The 16997-nt window shown below is 34.3% G+C and overlaps 2 protein-coding genes across 2 annotated transcripts; both read right to left on the bottom strand.

Moving 5' to 3' along the window:
- Nucleotides 1–8150: 8150 nt before the first annotated feature.
- LOC113742769 (protein NRT1/ PTR FAMILY 2.11-like) lies at nucleotides 8151–10626 on the bottom strand. The gene is made up of 4 exons (XM_072048033.1): nucleotides 10375–10626; nucleotides 10078–10295; nucleotides 9346–9902; nucleotides 8151–9245 (listed from the first exon to the last, which is right to left on the bottom strand). Exons 1-4 carry the CDS (start codon nucleotides 10481–10483, stop codon nucleotides 8339–8341), a joined length of 1791 nt encoding a protein of 596 aa, XP_071904134.1. The 5' UTR covers nucleotides 10484–10626; the 3' UTR covers nucleotides 8151–8338.
- Nucleotides 10627–13619: 2993 nt separating this feature from the next.
- LOC113741135 (monodehydroascorbate reductase 4, peroxisomal-like) lies at nucleotides 13620–15131 on the bottom strand. Its single transcript, XM_072046704.1, has 2 exons — nucleotides 14508–15131; nucleotides 13620–13778 (listed from the first exon to the last, which is right to left on the bottom strand). Exons 1-2 carry the CDS (start codon nucleotides 15129–15131, stop codon nucleotides 13620–13622), a joined length of 783 nt encoding a protein of 260 aa, XP_071902805.1.
- Nucleotides 15132–16997: the final 1866 nt, after the last annotated feature.

Below are 16997 nucleotides of genomic sequence, written 5' to 3'. Positions count from 1 at the left end.
TGTGATTGGTCCTATGTTAGGGAAACGTATTATCTAATTTAAAAAAAATGGGAAAAATGCACTTTTCATCTCCAATGTTTAAGGCGTTAACCAATTTCATCCCTAAAGTTTCATTCCAAACATATTTCATCCTCATAGTTTTATAATTTTGATCAATTTTGTCCCTAAAGTTTTTGTAGAACACATTTTATCCTCATAGTTTCATAATTTCTACCAATTGAGGACAATTAAATGATTGTTAACCAATTTGTACATAATATCATCACATGTCTCATTAGTAATTGTATTATTAATACTTAATTCAGTTATTGATTAAATTATAAAAATAACAAGTGTTTTGGATAGGAGACTATCTCTCTGTTTTTTAAAATTATGATATGATGTATTTGAGATAAAACAAATATATTGAAAGATAAATAGATGTTTGAAAAACATGTAACTGATGCAACTGTTGGTGCAAAATACACAGCAATAAAACAAAGTTTTGCAAATAAATGACAATCCAAACAATTTTTTCTTTCACATTAATATTTTTTTCCAATTAGTTGTAATGGGGTTGTTCGACATTTTTTTCCAAGTGGCTATAGTGAGGTTGTTTGTTTTCCACGACTTCCTTTTCTTTGGATCTTCTTGTTCGATTGTGATTAAGACGAAAATAATGGTGGCTGAAAATTTCTTAGGTTTTTTTTGATTCTAAAACGAGAAAGTGAATTAAGAAAAGATTTTTAACCGTTTGGTTAATCCAGTGTTTTTTTTTTACTAATGGGCATGCTGTGATCAAATGACGATATTCTATTTAAAATCCTTGACAATCCATCAATTGTCCTCAATTAGCCAAATCTATTAAACTATGAGGATGAAATGTGTTCGTGTGAAACTTTAAGAATGAAATTAGTCAAAATTATAAAATTACAAGGATGAAATATGTTTTGCATGAAACTTTAGGGACGAAATTGGTTAATACCTTAAACATTAGGGATGAAAAATGCATTTTTTCCTAAAAAAACCTCGTAGCGCGTTTGTTGGTTAGGGTTGGACTTTTCTAATTCTTAATGCAATCGAGAAATTAAATCCCATGGTCGTACCTAGGGTTATTTCTTGGTTAGGAAAATAGTTAACGGTCGTACCTTGATTATTGAAAAAGTACGGAAAATTTGGTTGTTTATTGCATGTATGGCAACTATAACTAATTTATTAATGAGTAATTGAATTATCTTTGTATCGATGATCAGTTGAATAGATCGTGTATGAAAAGTTACATTTTTTGCTAGAGTTGTATCTATTGTTGATTTATTCATATTTATTTTTGTGCATTGCTTTGATTTAGTTAATTATTTATTTTATATTTTTATAAAATCCCCCATATGTTGAACTCAAGGAGAAACAAATTTTTTCAGTCCCTGTAGATTTGACCCTACTTATCACTATATACAAAATTTATATTTTATTTAAGCAGGTATTTATTATTGTACAGGCTTGACACCTATTAATTTTTGGCGTTGTTGTTGGGGAGTGGTGTTTGATTAATTTATTTCTTTTTGAGTTCATCTTATTTTTTCTCTTATTTTTTCACTAGGTTATAGCTGCTAACACTCAATATTTTGATGATAGACTGGATTTTATTCCTAAGAGAGGTATGAGACTTGTGTCTTTTTTAATGATCAACATTTAGATTCACTGAACTCTCTTATAGAAAAAATGGTTGTTGCAACTTGTGAAATTTATTATGCCACGGATCATTCAAGCGTTATGTGCCTTGAATTTCAAGATTGCCCGAATACCTCAATTAATAAATTTGAAGATTTTTCACCCCAATCTCAAATGTGGTATGACCCTTATTCAAATGGGTATGATCAAGGATGGTGGGACAACTCCAATTTTAATTATGCAACAGAGCCAATTGATTTTCAACATTAATATCAACAGCAAGAGTCTCAAGAACTATCATCCATGTCAGGTATGTCTCTTGAAAAAATGATGAAATTACTAAGTGCTAATACATATCGATTTGAACAGGAGACACAAATGAGAAATAGAGGGACTGAGGATGGAATGCGTCAACAACCATTATCTATATCAGATATGTCTATTGAAGAAATGATATATCATTTTTGACAGGAGACACAAAGGATGATTAGGGAGGGAGGATGGAAGACATGAATTGGCATCTATAATGAGCAAATTGATTTTTTCAATTTGTGAAGAATTTCTCTTACAGACCATCATCGACTTTAAGAAAGATGAGAGTGCAATTATCTTGACAAGTGATATGGAACTGCAAGAGTCTCGAGAAGAAGGATCTAAAAATGCAGTTGAAAAGGGAGTTGAAGTGCAAGAAATGAGACTTCAATATCAAATTGCTCAAATGAATGAATCCAGTGAACAATCTCTAAATATGGTGATATCCCCTCCATTCCCTAGCCAACATTCTCTTAACTCTTATTCTGTAATTTCTGTTAGTGAAATTGATTTTGTTATATTGGAAGATTTTGAGTTTCATGATAGAAATAATTAGGAATTGCTGTAGTCAAATATTTTGAACCAGTAAGTGCTCGTGATGACGGAGTTGGTGAAGAATTAAGGCCATTACTTGTTTGTTTGGCGCCATCAACTAGTCCATATAAGACCGTAACTCATATGCTCAAGAATTACGCTATTTACATAGAGGATAAAACATTGAAACGAGTTACAAGATTTTATCCTCCGTGAACAAATATAACAATGTCTGGCCAAACACATTAGAAAGGCACTTAGTGGGAGGTAACCCAATTCAATTTTTAGTTTTTCTTATTATTAGTTTCATTATATTTATCTTAGATTTTTCAAATTTACTGTGTTTAATCTTCATTTTTGATGTTTTCTTAGTTAGAAGACTTCCTCCCAACAGGACCCGCCCGCATCTTGAGGGCACGTGATAATGCGCTAATTCTCCATTCCACCATCAGAACCGTTTGGACCAACATGACATGTCCACGCTTACTTGTCTGGAGAGTTCATATTTCGATTTTGGAACAGACTTAACAACATGACGCGCCCGCACCTAGAGGGCACGTGGTAACTAGTAATGCACCAATTTCACCATCAGAAGGGTTTCTACTAACAGAACGTGCCCACGTCTTATTCTAGAGAAGGGTAAAAAAAACAAAAATATTATTTTCATTTTCCTTCTCTTTTCCTTTTCTTTCTTTCTTTTCTTTTTTTCTCTTTTCTTTCTTTCTTTCTTCCTTCCTCTCATTTTTCTTTCTTTCTCCCCTATTTCTTTCACAGCCGCCTAACTGTCGCCCTCATTTTCGCTGTCCATTGCTGGTTACCGTTTACAGGCCACCACCGCCATCCATCGCTACCCTTGTTTGGTTCCACCGATTCTAGTGCTGCTGCCATCCGTTACTCGAGCTCGCAACCACCACTGCCAGCTGCTTAAACGCCGACCAAAGTTGCTCGTCCATTTATCGTCCAGTACCGCCAACACCATCCATTCCTTGCTAGCCATTCGCTGTCACTTCACGCTGTCCTTTCCACCCATAGCTGTCCACGATCCTCCTCAATTATCGGAAAAGTTTCATTGTCCCTTTTGTTTCGTATTCTATTCTTTATTTTTTACATTGGGGACAATGTAAGGTTAGATGTGGGGAGAGTAGTATATTGGTAGTATATTGAAAAAATATAAGTGTAGGCATTTTTGTTGAATTTTTTTGTTTGACTTTGTCGACTTTTATCCAATTTTTGCCACATCTTGTGTATCTTTGTGGACTTCCTGATCAACAATGACTAGATGTTTCAAATTTTTCTATTGCCAAGATTTTTTTAGTCTAATGGGTCAAGTATGAAATGGTTAGATTTAAGGGTGTTTCTCTGGAGAATGTTTGAGATTTTGTGACTTTTACACTTTTTGGTTAACTTTTCTATGTATTGTAAATATTTGTCTAGCATTTTTCATGTAAATTAGTTCAACTATTAATCGAATTAGTTCTCCATATTAGGGAACGGGCTTGTGTGGTCTTTAATTTTATTTTGGTACTTACACACTAAATAATGTTTGGTTATACTCCGCTAGTTATCGTTGCCCAACAACCGAGAGTCTTCACCAAAAATGTTGACTTCGCATCAAATAATGGTGATAATCATGAATATATGGTCTTTAAGAGATAAGAGTTGAGTAACCGGCCTCCTTCATTTGGTAGATATTGGAGTTCGCGTCAAAAGATTTGAATGATTGAGAACTAACCTTTTCCCTTGAAAAAAAGGAGGGAATAAAAAAGAAGAAGAAGAAAAAAGAGTTCAAGTGTGGGGATATTAAAAAGAGCTCAAGTGTGGGGATATAAAAAAAAGTGATGAGCTAGCAGAAAAAAAAAGATATGTGCAAGTATGTGGTTGATTATGTTAGCCTACTGATCCGGGGGTTTTAATGTTGAGATTTTACTTCATAGTTGAACCATATGCTGACAAATGTTGGTTGAATATTTTATATTCTTAGATTAGTTAATCAACAGTTAGAAGAGTCCTGAATTTTAAAAACTAACTAGAGAGATATTTCTTGAAAATTAGCCAATAATGCTTGACATGTGTTTTAATTATACTTCGGCAATAGATTATTTGAGCAATAGCCATTGTTTGAACTCAATTGCTTGATTAGTTGTTCTCACGCTTAAGGACAAGCATGGTTTAAGTGTAAGGAGAATTAATAGGGTACAAAATTGTTATTCAATTTATAATTATTTTTCTCTTAATTTTAGCCAAATATTATTTTAATTGATAGATTCTACTTATATTTGGTTAATTGTGCAAATTATAGGAAATTATGTGAGACATGATTAAAAGGAACAATTTTTCAGCATTCTAAGAGTTACTTTGATGGTGACGCATTCATAGCCGATTTCCAAGTCCGAGTTGAACTCAGGGCAATTTCGAAGGTAAATTTTGAAGATTTCAATTTTCATTATTAGTTCTAGTATTGGATTAGGGAACTTGGAATATTATCTTAGTAGTTACCCATTTCTATTTAGGAAACATGCGATGTTGTTGGTAGTAGAGACCGAATAGGAAACAAAAAGAAAAAGCAAAGGACGGACCATTTGATTAATAGTTCGGCCAGCAACAATTTCGGGTGTAATTGTTTGAAGTACAGCACACGGCCGTCATTTGCTTTGGCTCTTCTCCTGGCCATTTCGTTAGTTTTAGAGGAAAAACCATACGCAATTGTTATCAATGGAGTCCTGCACATTTCCCTTGAGGATGGGTAGCTGAATCTTCTTTTCTAGTCAAGAATTAACTTGAAGATGCGGTTCCAAACATCTGTGAAATCAAATTATTTTTATTTATTTCTTTTATTCATTGGTATTCGTGCATTTTTTGGTTTAACTTTTTATGATTGTTTTGTTATTTGAATGTCACAAATTAGATATTCGAATTAACCTAATAAACTATTGTCAAATTAATCGTAATTGTTTGATTGGTTAATACCAGTGACGATTAGCGTGATTGGTTTCATATTAGGGAAACATATGATCTAAGTTAAGCAAACTCTTGTAGCATGTTTGTAGGTTAGAATTTGATTTTTTTAATTCTTAATGCAATTGGAAAATTAAATCCTACGGTCGTATTTAGGATTATTTCTTGGTTAGAGAAATAATTAATGATCGTACCTTGACTATCAAAAAAATAAGGAAAAGTTAGTTGTTTATCGCGTGTACGGCAACTATAACTAATCTATTAATGAATAATTGAATTATCTTTGCATCATTGATCAGTTGAATGGACTGTGTCTGAAAAGTTGCACCTTTGACTAGAGTCGTATCTATTGTTGATTTATTCATATTTATTTTCGTGTGTTGTTTTGATTTAGTTAATTATTTATTTTTATATTTTTATAAAATCTTCCTTACGTTGAACTCGAGGAGAAACAAATTTTCCCAATTCCTGTAAATTCGACCTTGATTATCATTATATACAAAATTTATATTTTATTTGATCAAATATTTCTTATTGTACAAACTCGATACCTGTTACCTTCCGCCGTCTGAAGGATATATCGTGTGGTTTACGTACAAAGATCTTCGCCACTGGTTGTGAGTAGGTACACAGAACAAAGTCAAATGCAGTGGCTTTAATATTTGTTGGTACTCTATCTTCTAGATTAAATGTCACTTGATACAATAATGTTATTTGTTAGTCAAAAAGGCGTTCCTGAGTTAGCATGAATTCTAGGTGGACCTTTTAATGTTTGTTTTTCCTAGTCAAAGTTCGGAACGACAAGCTTTTGTTATGCACTTCAAAAGATCTTTTAAGGACAGCATTATCTAGAAGATATCGATACGAGTTATCAATTAAGCAATGTAACATGGAATTAAAAATCCAAATGATCTTCAGAAGGTCTTCTTCAAGTGCAAACCCTTGTGACACCAACAAAATGGCTTGGTAAAAAATGTAATGTCATGTCGAAGTTGTAGTATTAGATAATGATCAATTCCACTTTGCACATTTTATAACTGTACCTATATTTCTATTTTGATCTTCAAACTTTAAAATGAGAGACTTTAATCCCTATTTCAGTAAAATTATTGACGGAAATGAGAGAGATTTTATCTTTAAGTCAGCCAAATTTTATACCTCGAAAACTAAAATAGAATCGAATTTATACTTTAGGAAGTAAAGTGAGATAGATTTTAGAAAAACTTGAAGCTGATTTTGAAATAGGGATTAGATCAGGAATGCATCAGGAATTAAGTTTCTTGTTTAATGTGTGTATACTTGTATAGTGCTAGTATAGTATAGTGTTATACTGGTGAGTCTGATTTCATTTGTAAAGCTTCTTTCTGATCATTAATGAAAAAATAATGCATATTGGTTTTTGAAAAAAAGTGAGATATATTTTATATTTTAGAGATGAGAGTAGAACAGACATTATATTTTAGAAACCAAAAAATCCCATTTTTGAAGTTTGAGAACTAAAGTCAAAAGTTGAAGAGTGCTGAGTGGGAAGGGGAAAAGAAACCACAAACTGAAACGGGGCTGTAGAAAGAATGGATTTTGCTCACAAACTTTTAGCCTACCATGCCAGCAGGATACCAGGCCGATTTGTTGGGAAGGTTAGATATTTTTCGGGCCATCAGGATCTACCTTCAATAATCGTGTAACTGTGACACGGTCTGCATGAATCCGTGCACCTGACCAATCAAGACATGCACTACCCTGAAAAGTTTTTGTATGAAAAATCAGGACCGGTAGTAGAAGTAATAGTCGACCTGTGACAATTGGAGGTTAGTCCTTGGATTCATTCAATCTTTTTTTTTTTTTACAATTTTTTTAAAATTTTCAGAAGAGGATCAGTAGTTCCTATATTCATTCATTTCCTATTTATGCTTCCAAAATTCTTGGGATTTAACTTTTAAGGGTTCATCTCTTTAGATATTACTCTTGTAAGATCTTTGTTGAATCAAAATTTGGAGTTACCAGAAAAACAAGCATCGACTTGTTATAGATTCAATCATAGACAAAGAACAAATATGCATATCTTGTGCTTGGTTAGGTCACTTTTTCGCATCAACATGGCTAATATTTAAGTGCAAAACCTACCAACAAATTTTTTTTGGTGACAAGTTATGATAAAGATCGATATGATAAAATAATATACGATCGATATGTTTTTTTTTTTTTTTTTTGCTTACACTAGACTTGTTCGTTTTATATTGAAAGAGATGAAGATCGGTACAATTCTTCCAAAATATATACATAAAGTCATAAACAGTTATTTAATATTTGCCTCAATATTTTAAATAAAATTCATAGATGACTTGTATTGTTTGCATTAAAACTTCTAAAAAGTGTAAATTTAAGTTGGATAAAAAAAAAGGGAAGTTGGATGGAACCCATCCCTAATATTTTCACCAGTTTTAAATCTACACCCAAAGACTTAAAATGTAAGATTGATGTCTACATGGACACATTAGACATGGTGTATCCATCTTTATAGGAGACAATTCAAGAAAACCACAGGAATCACTATTTACCAGAATTTCAGAGCCTGTTCCAGCTGAGAGTTGTGAATGGATTGCTACCCTAGAAGCAGAGGCAACATTTGAAAAACATTAAGCTACAGAAATTGACTACCCTTTTGATTCCCAACCCCCCCCCCCCCCCCCCCACTACTCCCCTTTCGAAAAAAAAAAATGAGACTATTCTTACTACATTAGCCATTCTGTCCCCTCTTAAACCCTTGTTTTTTTTTTTAATTATTATTATTGTTAAACTGTTGTGTTTGGGTGGGAACATGGGGAGGAGTAGGTAACTGCTTCTTGGTCCTGCCTCTTGAGACCACTTCAATCAGATTGCAGAAATTGGATTATACCATATGTGCTCTGGAGCTTAAATCTTCCATGGCAACATCACCGTTATTGCTCTTGCCTTGTGTTCCTCTGTACTTGTACCACTTAGCACAAATTAGAAAGTATCCTAAATTGAGAACTTCCAAAGCAGTAACCAGGTAATAGAAGTAATCCAATCTTCCCTTGTTGAGATCTTCAGCCAACCAGTCTATTCCGGATGCATTTCTGGTCCCTTTGTGGACTATTGATATCATGAAGCTGCTCAAATAACTACACATTGCAATTCCACAAAACAAGAATGACCCTCCAAAACTTCTCATGCTCTCGGGGAACTGCTTATAGAAAAATTCAACTTCAGCAATGACGGTAAATGCTTCTGAAAGCCCTGCTAGAGCCATTTGAGGGGCTAACCAAAAGGCACTCAAGGAAGAAATGTCGCCTTTTTGAGCTACGACTCCTATGGTTGGCTTAGTAAGAGCCACCGTTCTTCTCCAGTTTTCCACTAGAGCAGATACCACCATGGTAGCCACTGCAATTACCATGCCAACACCCATCTTTTGGAGGACAGTTATACCGGCTTCTTTCTTGGTGATTTTACGAAGATACGGGACAATGATCCTATCATATATTGGAATCCATGCTGTCAGGCTCAACATCTGAAAAATTGTGTAAGATGCTGCTGGGATTTTGAAGCGGGTATTTCCAAGGCGTCTATCAGCTTGGATGGCCTGGAAAACCCCATAAGTCTGCATCAAGTTCAGAACTATAGAGTATATAATTCCTGCAATCCATATGGGAACCACTCTGATTATGCATTTCACTTCTTCCACCTGCTGGATGCTGCAAAGCCTCCATGGATTGTGTGCTGAACCATCCGCGTTGATATGATCTTCAGGGGTTATGATCGCTGCTTTGTTCAGGAACCTGAATTAGTATTTCCACTCAATTAGTTTTAGTTTGAAACTATACTTCAAGTGTTACATATAAAAGATTGATCAGAATTTGAAAGTCTTAAAGTCGATACCCGAACTGATCTGTGTAAGGAAGCTTAGAGTTGATTGAATTTGGAGATATGAAATCAAAGAGAGAATCCGGTGGCTGATCTAGCAAAGCCAATTTCCTTTTTTTCCTTGCAGCAACAATTACTTGTACCACACTAGTCAAGGGACTACCCTGTGGCAGTACCATCACATATATTCTCGTACCCACGAAGAAGAAAGTGCAGGATAAGAACATCATGAATGCAGGGATTGCCAATCCGATAGCCCAACTGATATTGGATTGCACGTAGACAATGATTGTCAAGGATACCATCACGGCAAATGTAAAGGTGAAATAATACCAATTGAAGAAACTATTGGTTCCCCTTCTACCGGACTCTGTATTGGGATTAAACTGGTCTGCACCAAAGGCCAAATTACATGGTCTTATGCCACTAGCTCCAATCACTAGGAATCCGAATCCACTCAACAGGAAAGCTAGTTGCCCTGCTGTTGGTCCAACACATTTGCTGCTGTCTGTTCCGCAAGGAGAGGGATGCAACTGAGGAATCGCTGCAGTTAGCGTCAATATGAGCATTCCCTGTGTTTCAAAAAGGGGAAACAAAACCAAGGATCAGATTCTAGTTCTCCAACAAATTATCTTCAATCAGGTTCTTATTTGCATTCAGGTATAAAATCAAAACATTTCTTAAAGAACCGAAAATTTTCTTTGCTAGCTAGTTGGGAAACACTAAGATCAATGGTAGAAATTTTACCAAGACAGAAGCCACTGAAGCAAAGCCTATAGTGTTGTATCGGCCGAAGTAAGTGTCCGAGAAGAAAGCTCCAATCAAGGTTCCAAAATTGCAGGTACCATTGAAGATGTTAATGAGATTTGTTGCACTAATAGTACTCATGTTAAAGACAGTCGTCAGATACACCAACAGATTGGATATAGTTCCGACTGTTCCCAGCTTCTCGAACGTTTCATTTCCTGCAGAGCTCACATGTTTAATACCGTAGCTGACAAAGTTAACAAAATTCTATGTACAAGTCACATATAAATTTGTTACCTATGATGAAAGGCATAGCTTTGATTCCTCTGTACTTGACTTCATCCTTCTTGACACCAGTATCATTCTCCTTCAACTTAGTATCATCCATTGGTGATTTGATTCCCATTTTTTTTTTTTTTGGAATCTGTCTTTTAAATGTACTAAAAATTCGGCGTTCTTTTGCTTTCCAAACTCTATAATGGTCAGAGCAATTATGAAGCTAGGAAGGGAGCTATAACTTCCTGGAGCTTCACAATCTCTTTGGAGGTAACCTTCTAACCGGAGAGTTATATAAATATATGTGGAATCACTATCACATTATGTGTCAGCAGACGTCCTAATTACGATGTGGACAAGCACATAAATTTTGAACGCCCAACATCTTGGGGTGTCCAATTTCGATGTTTCCAGCCTGATAATTGGTTGGGGACAAAAATCATCTCTCTTTCATTGTTAAATGAAAATGCACATGCATGCATATGTAGATATGGCTGTATGAGCTATACCTTATTTAATGGTCTCTTTAGGTGTTTGCCATAATTGTAGAAACATCTTCTTTTGACTTTTAGACTTACATTTAAGTGTTTGTAAAATCTTTACGATTAATAGTTCGAGCTTGAGTTGTATATCTTAAGAAGATGTGACTTTCTATCTTAAAAGAAGCATTAAAGAGATTAATCTATTCTATACTGACTACATATTGGACCTGCTAATACATGCAATCTTAGTGTAGAAAAAATTTACCAAATCTTTAACCTAATTTATACTCCCTCCGTCCTATTCATTTGGTTATGTTTGGGGAATCCAACTTTTTAAGAATAGTGGTTTGATTATGATGTTTGTGCTTCTCTTTCCAATTTTACCCCCTCAAATTCAAATTTTAAATTTGAATGTATGATTAAAAAGAAGGGTTATATTAGAAAGAGAGTGTAAAAGTTGCTTTGACTTTTCTAACATGACAAAATGAATGGGACATCCCCAAATGGAAAGTATAACCAAATGAATGGGACACGGAGGGAGTAACTTTAATTCATTTTGTTCTTATTGAACAAGGATCTATATTCGATCAAAGGTTAAACTAATTAATAATATCGGGTTGTTTGGATTAGCTGTTTTTTAGGGTGTTTTTGAAAAAAATTTATTGCAGCAGTAGTAAAAATTTTTTGAAATATTTGATATATTGTATGGATGAGATGTTTTTGGAATTATGTGTATTATTGTAGCATTGTATTTGAAAAACTTATTTTTGAAAAAATGGCCAATCCAAACAGAGCTGAGATCTAAATTTTTTGGAAAACTTATTTAATTTTGAGGATTGTTTTCATCTAAATAATAAACCGTGATGAAGCATGATATGTTTTTTTAAAGCCGAAGATCAATAATGTGATTCTTCCAAAATATACGGGTATAGGTCCAAAATTTATTTGCCTACACATCTTAAACTAAAGGGACAATTTTAGAAACCTCCCTTGAGATTTCTAACTATTTCACTTGCTTTCCTCCAGATTCTAAAAATTACACTAACCTTCCTTAAGGTTTATTATCTTATAACATTTAGGTCCAACCAACAATTAAAAAGTGATACTAGGAGAGAGAAGATAATATGATTCCACCATTATCTCTGATCTACTAAATTATTTAATTAATCTAATTCCAATCTAAACATTAAAGAAAATACTAAAATTTGCTATTTATCATCAGAGATTCAATCACATATGGCATCAAAAATAGTATATCATTATATATATTTCACTTAATATAAGATTCATATTGTTCTTTTTAGTTACAAACTCATTGTCAAACATGATCAACAACAAATAATCAAAAAATATGTAATCAAAATATTACAAAGAGCGACCTTTAATACCATAAAAATCTCAACAACTAATTTAAATATGTTGACAAGAATATTTATGATGTTAAAGTTTGTTCTCTATAATATTTTGGTTGTAAATTTTTTGATTATTTGTTATTGACCAAGTTTGACAATGGATATGTAACTGAGAAGAGTAATTTGGATCTTATATTAAATAATATAAAATGATACGCTATTTTTAATACTATATGTGATTTGATCCCTAATGATACACATTAAATTTTAGTGTTTTTCTTTAATGTGTGGGTTGGTATTAAATTAATTAAAGTAGATGAGGGGTTTGATGGAATCATATTATCATCTCTCTCCTAATATCACTTTTTAATTATTGATGGACCTAAATGTTGCAAAATAATTAATCTTACAGGAGGTTTGTATAATTTTGAAAACCTGGAGGGAGACAAGTGAAATAGTCAGAAACCTCAAAGGAGGTTTCTGAAATTATCTCTAAACAAAATTCTTGAAGTTGGAGCCCTGTCCACCTCTGACGATTTCATGCAAAAATTAAATATGCGATAATTCAATTACAAAAAAAAAAAAAAAACACTATAAATTAAGTCAAGGATTCCTCGAGCAACAACCTTTGGCCTATGTCAAGCAAACTATTTATTATGTGTTTGAATAAAAATAAAATGAGATTCTTATCAGGAAAACCTGCTGTTCCCATCACTGTCATAATGCCGGGGCGGATCAGAATATCTTCACTAAACGCAAGTATTTCTTCTACAATGATAACTTAAATCATTGGAGCCGTTTCCTCACGAGTCAAAAGTTCAGTTTCGTGTTCACATCCGTTCCACTGACTAGCTTGACAATGTGTGTTCATTTTCTACTATAACACCAGTCGACATGTCATTTTACAAAGAAATAATGGAGCAGATGACGAGCCATTAATGGGATCAAACAGACGTGTGGTATTTTCAAACATCAAGTGGCATTTCTTACATATTTCACTGCATACTTCAAACATAGGTAACACAAGTATATATAATATAATTCAGAATCTTCCTATTCCACCAAACCAAATTATTTTGTTCAAAACCAACAAGCAAACAATCATCTTCCTTTTTACAATGGTTGTAACTACATCGTAAGATAACATGTGCCTAGACATCTTATTTTTGCAGAATATCACAGAAAGGAAAATTTCTTGTTTAATCAGCTCGAAGATTGAACTTCTATAATATGGATTTTTTTTTGTGGTGGGGGGGGGGGACCTAACAGTACAAATTAGTAGTCTAAGAAAAATAAGCTTTTTCTAGGTTTTATTAGGTTTCTAACAGAAGCAAATCAAAATTTCCTAGATAAAGATATCGTGATGAATGATGAACATCTTTTTTTTTTAACCCGGAACATGCCCTGACCGGAGCCCTTAGGACCCGAGTCGTCACACCAAATCGGAGGGAAGCCGACAACACCATACAGCTTTCCCGGGCGAGTCAGGATGTGCGATGCAGTGGGCACGAATCGAACCCTGGTCAGTGAGGAAACCAGCAACATAAGGCCGACCCCTCAACCGCTGCGCCATATGCCCCGGGGGCAACACCTTTTTTTTTTGTTCCGAAAAATGCATAATTACGAGAAAAGAGATGGTGGTAATTAGAAAAATACTCACTTCAGTCTTGGCTGAAACCTCTGTTTTCAAACTCGGACCGGACCGGCCGGTCCGAGTCACATTAAAAAACCGGAAATTTAAAACCCGGTCAAAGCCGGTCAAAAACCGGGTTTGACCGGGAAAAAACCGGTTTTTCCGGTTCAACAGTAATTTTTTTTAAAAAAATTCAAACTTTTTAATATTATGTTTTGACCGCCTAAATTGTTAAAACTTATTGATATACCTCAAATATTTGATACTTTATAAATATTGTCCTAAAATTTGATGTTATTTTTCAATTAAATTCATAATTTTAATTCTAAACTTGTTAATATTTATTAAATAATATAAATTGCTACTTGATTGTTCTAATTTCTTTGTATTTTCTTGTTAAATATATTTAAAACATCAAATATATATGGATATACCTTTATTAATATTAATATATTATTAGATATTATATTTTTAATTTTTTAATTTTTAAATAATTTTTATTTATGACGTCATCCGGTTCGACCCCTATCTAGGGGTGAGCATCGAATTCGAATTCGGTAATTCGGTAGGTTGAAATCGGTAATTTTCGGTAAATGGTGTTGAGATATTTCGACCTAATTCGTATTCGAATTACCAAATTTCGAATTCGAATTCAATTCGGATTGAATTCGGTAAACACAAATTGACCGAATTGTCCGAATTCCTGAAGCAATCGCAGCCTGTTTTGCTTCGTCGCCTCCTGCCATACCAGTATGCAAAGGTTGCTACTGATGCAGCCACAATCACACCCGCAGTTGCGTACCAAGCGTGTAATGGTTTCTCGATGACGAGATTAGAACTGCCAGCAACAAGAGGAGGTGATGATGATGATGGTTTCTGGCTTGCTGTCAAAGCAAATCCCAGTCCCTGCCTCTCAAGCTCACCCAGGTCTTCAATTGCCGGTTTAAGCCTCGTGGCCTTGGCTATAGCTTCGTACTGCTCTTTGGTTCCACCCTCCAGAAAAGAACCAACAAGATGACCCTTATTAATCCAATAAGCCCCAAAAGTCTTTCCCGAGAAATCCCCAAAATGAATTACTTCCCCTGCGTTGTCTCCATAAAACTGCCAAGACAATGTGAAGACGCGGGAGTAGAAGAATGGCAGGTAGTCGAATTCACCCGTCTTTTCTGGCTCCATGATAGCAGCAACAGCATGCCTTGCTGACTTCCTCGCAGAATCTACATGCTCAAGTCTGCGTGTTTCAGCAAACATTTTTACTAGAAAAGCGGCAACATCCCCAACTGCATAGACTGAAGTGTTGCTCGATTGCATCTTCCCATTCACCTTAATCCCACCTTTCTCGAATTCCGAAATTAATTCGAATTCGGTATATCCGAATTCAAAAACTATAAAACCGTTTTCGAACCTAATTCGATTTTAACTAGTACTATATCCCCGATTTACCGACCGAATTACCGAATTACCAAATTCGATTTACCAAATTGAAATCGATTTCGGTCGGTAAATCGGTATTTACCGTAATTGCTCACCCCTACCCCTATCGACCCCCGGTCGAACCCATTGACCCCTGACCCCTGACCTCAGCCGAGTCGCTATCCGGTCCGGTTCTGAAAACATAGGCTGAAACAAAGCTACCAGGAAACTATCTGATATAGTAATAAGAGTGAAACCCAATTCCGGTGTTGGTGCGCACTTAATACTGTGTAAATATCTGCTGCCCACACAGATCAGCATTTCGTGAATCAGTAGGACTCATACATCGCAGCAAATTAGCAAGTGGTAGACGATAAGGACAGTATGGTCAAAAAGATAACAAAAGAATTCACGTTACGGTTAAATATTACTTTGCACCCTATGAACGTATTCCGATTCCCACTTTGGTCCCTATACTTCAGAGTGAGACAATTTAGTCCTTAACTTTATATAATATGTTTTAAAAATTAACATGGGACAAATTTCATATTTTAGAGATTAAAGTTTGATAGATTTTATTTAAGTGGGCTAGATTACTTTAGGGACTAATTTGTCCCACTTTTAAGTTTATGGACAGATGTAAGAATTCGGGTATAATGGAAGGATATAAAATCACATTAACCATAAACTTGAAGGTTTTTTTTTCTGTTCCTTTTTAATTTTTTTTTCTTTGGGAGAACTAGAGATGTACTTTATTCCTTATTGGAGGAGGGGTGAGTTGAGTGGTTCGGGAGAGATAGTGTAAATGAGAGGTTTCGAATTCAAACCCTTCTACTTACACGAACAAAAAATACTTTATGAATTCCATATTCTATAGGAGGCACTTGCTTCTTTTTGTAGGCTTAAGCCATAACAGATAGTTGGAACTAAACATGTCAATAGGTAGAATCTATGTTAGGTTTTTTTGATTCAAATTCATACTCATTAACTTTAGTTAGACTCAAACCCTTATGGGTCTGAAAAGCAAACTCAGATCTAGACCCTCATGAATTTGAGTATCCAATGGGTGTCCGTGGATATTTTTTTGAACATACAATAAAGAATTTAAGTGAAAATATTTTAAAAATATATAGAGTTAAAAAATAATATGAATATTATCCAATTTTTGTTTTCAAATAATAAAATTAACATTCAAGAAGTTGAATGCAATATAAAGGTAGGATTAAGTGGTGTTTTGTTAGGTTAAGAGCGTATCCTTTAATCTAATAGTCATAAAGTCTTACTTTGTTTGATCTAATGACCATAGAATATTAGATTAATTTACAAATTTAGTGATACGCACACAAACATGAGTTTGGATAGATTTTGATTTAGACTTGAATTTGGGTTTGGATCGATTACTCTCTTATAGGTCCGGATCTGATTAAGAAAATTGCAAACAGTTACAGATATTACTTAAATTTGATTTTTTCTTCTTTATTCACGTGCATAGACTTGGACTATGTTGAGCAGTCAAAGAAGAATATGAGGATAAGTTTCTATTAACTTTTTGTCCTTGACTTTTTCCGATACCCAGTTATGAGTGTAAAGAATATTCTGAACTTATCCTTATCCACTCATGAATTCATACTAGTAGCAGATTGCACCCAATTATTTCAAAAACATTCTTACTACTTACGTTTATGCTAATGCCAAATGATAACCTTTAAGCTAATAGAATTAACCAATGCGACTTTGTTCCATCCATCAGGAGAAACTATAGCG

The sequence above is a fragment of the Coffea arabica genome, chromosome 4e (genome assembly GCF_036785885.1).
Source record: "Coffea arabica cultivar ET-39 chromosome 4e, Coffea Arabica ET-39 HiFi, whole genome shotgun sequence".
NCBI classification, from domain to species: Eukaryota; Viridiplantae; Streptophyta; class Magnoliopsida; order Gentianales; family Rubiaceae; genus Coffea; species Coffea arabica.
This window is presented reverse-complemented; position numbering and strand designations above follow the sequence as displayed.

What these genes read in the sequence shown, in the direction of transcription:
- LOC113742769 (XM_072048033.1), bottom strand. Translation starts at nt 10,483, where the DNA reads ATGGGAATCAAATCACCAATGGATGATACTAAGTTGAAGGAGAATGAT. An exon ending in AGCTATGCCTTTCATCATAG is followed by an intron (nt 10,296 to 10,374) that starts GTAACAAATTTA and finishes TGAGCTCTGCAG; the next exon opens with GAAATGAAACGTTCGAGAAG. An exon ending in CTTCAGTGGCTTCTGTCTTG is followed by an intron (nt 9,903 to 10,077) that starts GTAAAATTTCTA and finishes TTTGAAACACAG; the next exon opens with GGAATGCTCATATTGACGCT.
- LOC113741135 (XM_072046704.1), bottom strand. Translation starts at nt 15,131, where the DNA reads ATGCAATCGAGCAACACTTCAGTCTATGCAGTTGGGGATGTTGCCGCT. An exon ending in TCAGGAATTCGGACAATTCG is followed by an intron (nt 13,779 to 14,507) that starts GTCAATTTGTGT and finishes CAAAAAAAAAAG; the next exon opens with GTGTTGCCCCCGGGGCATAT.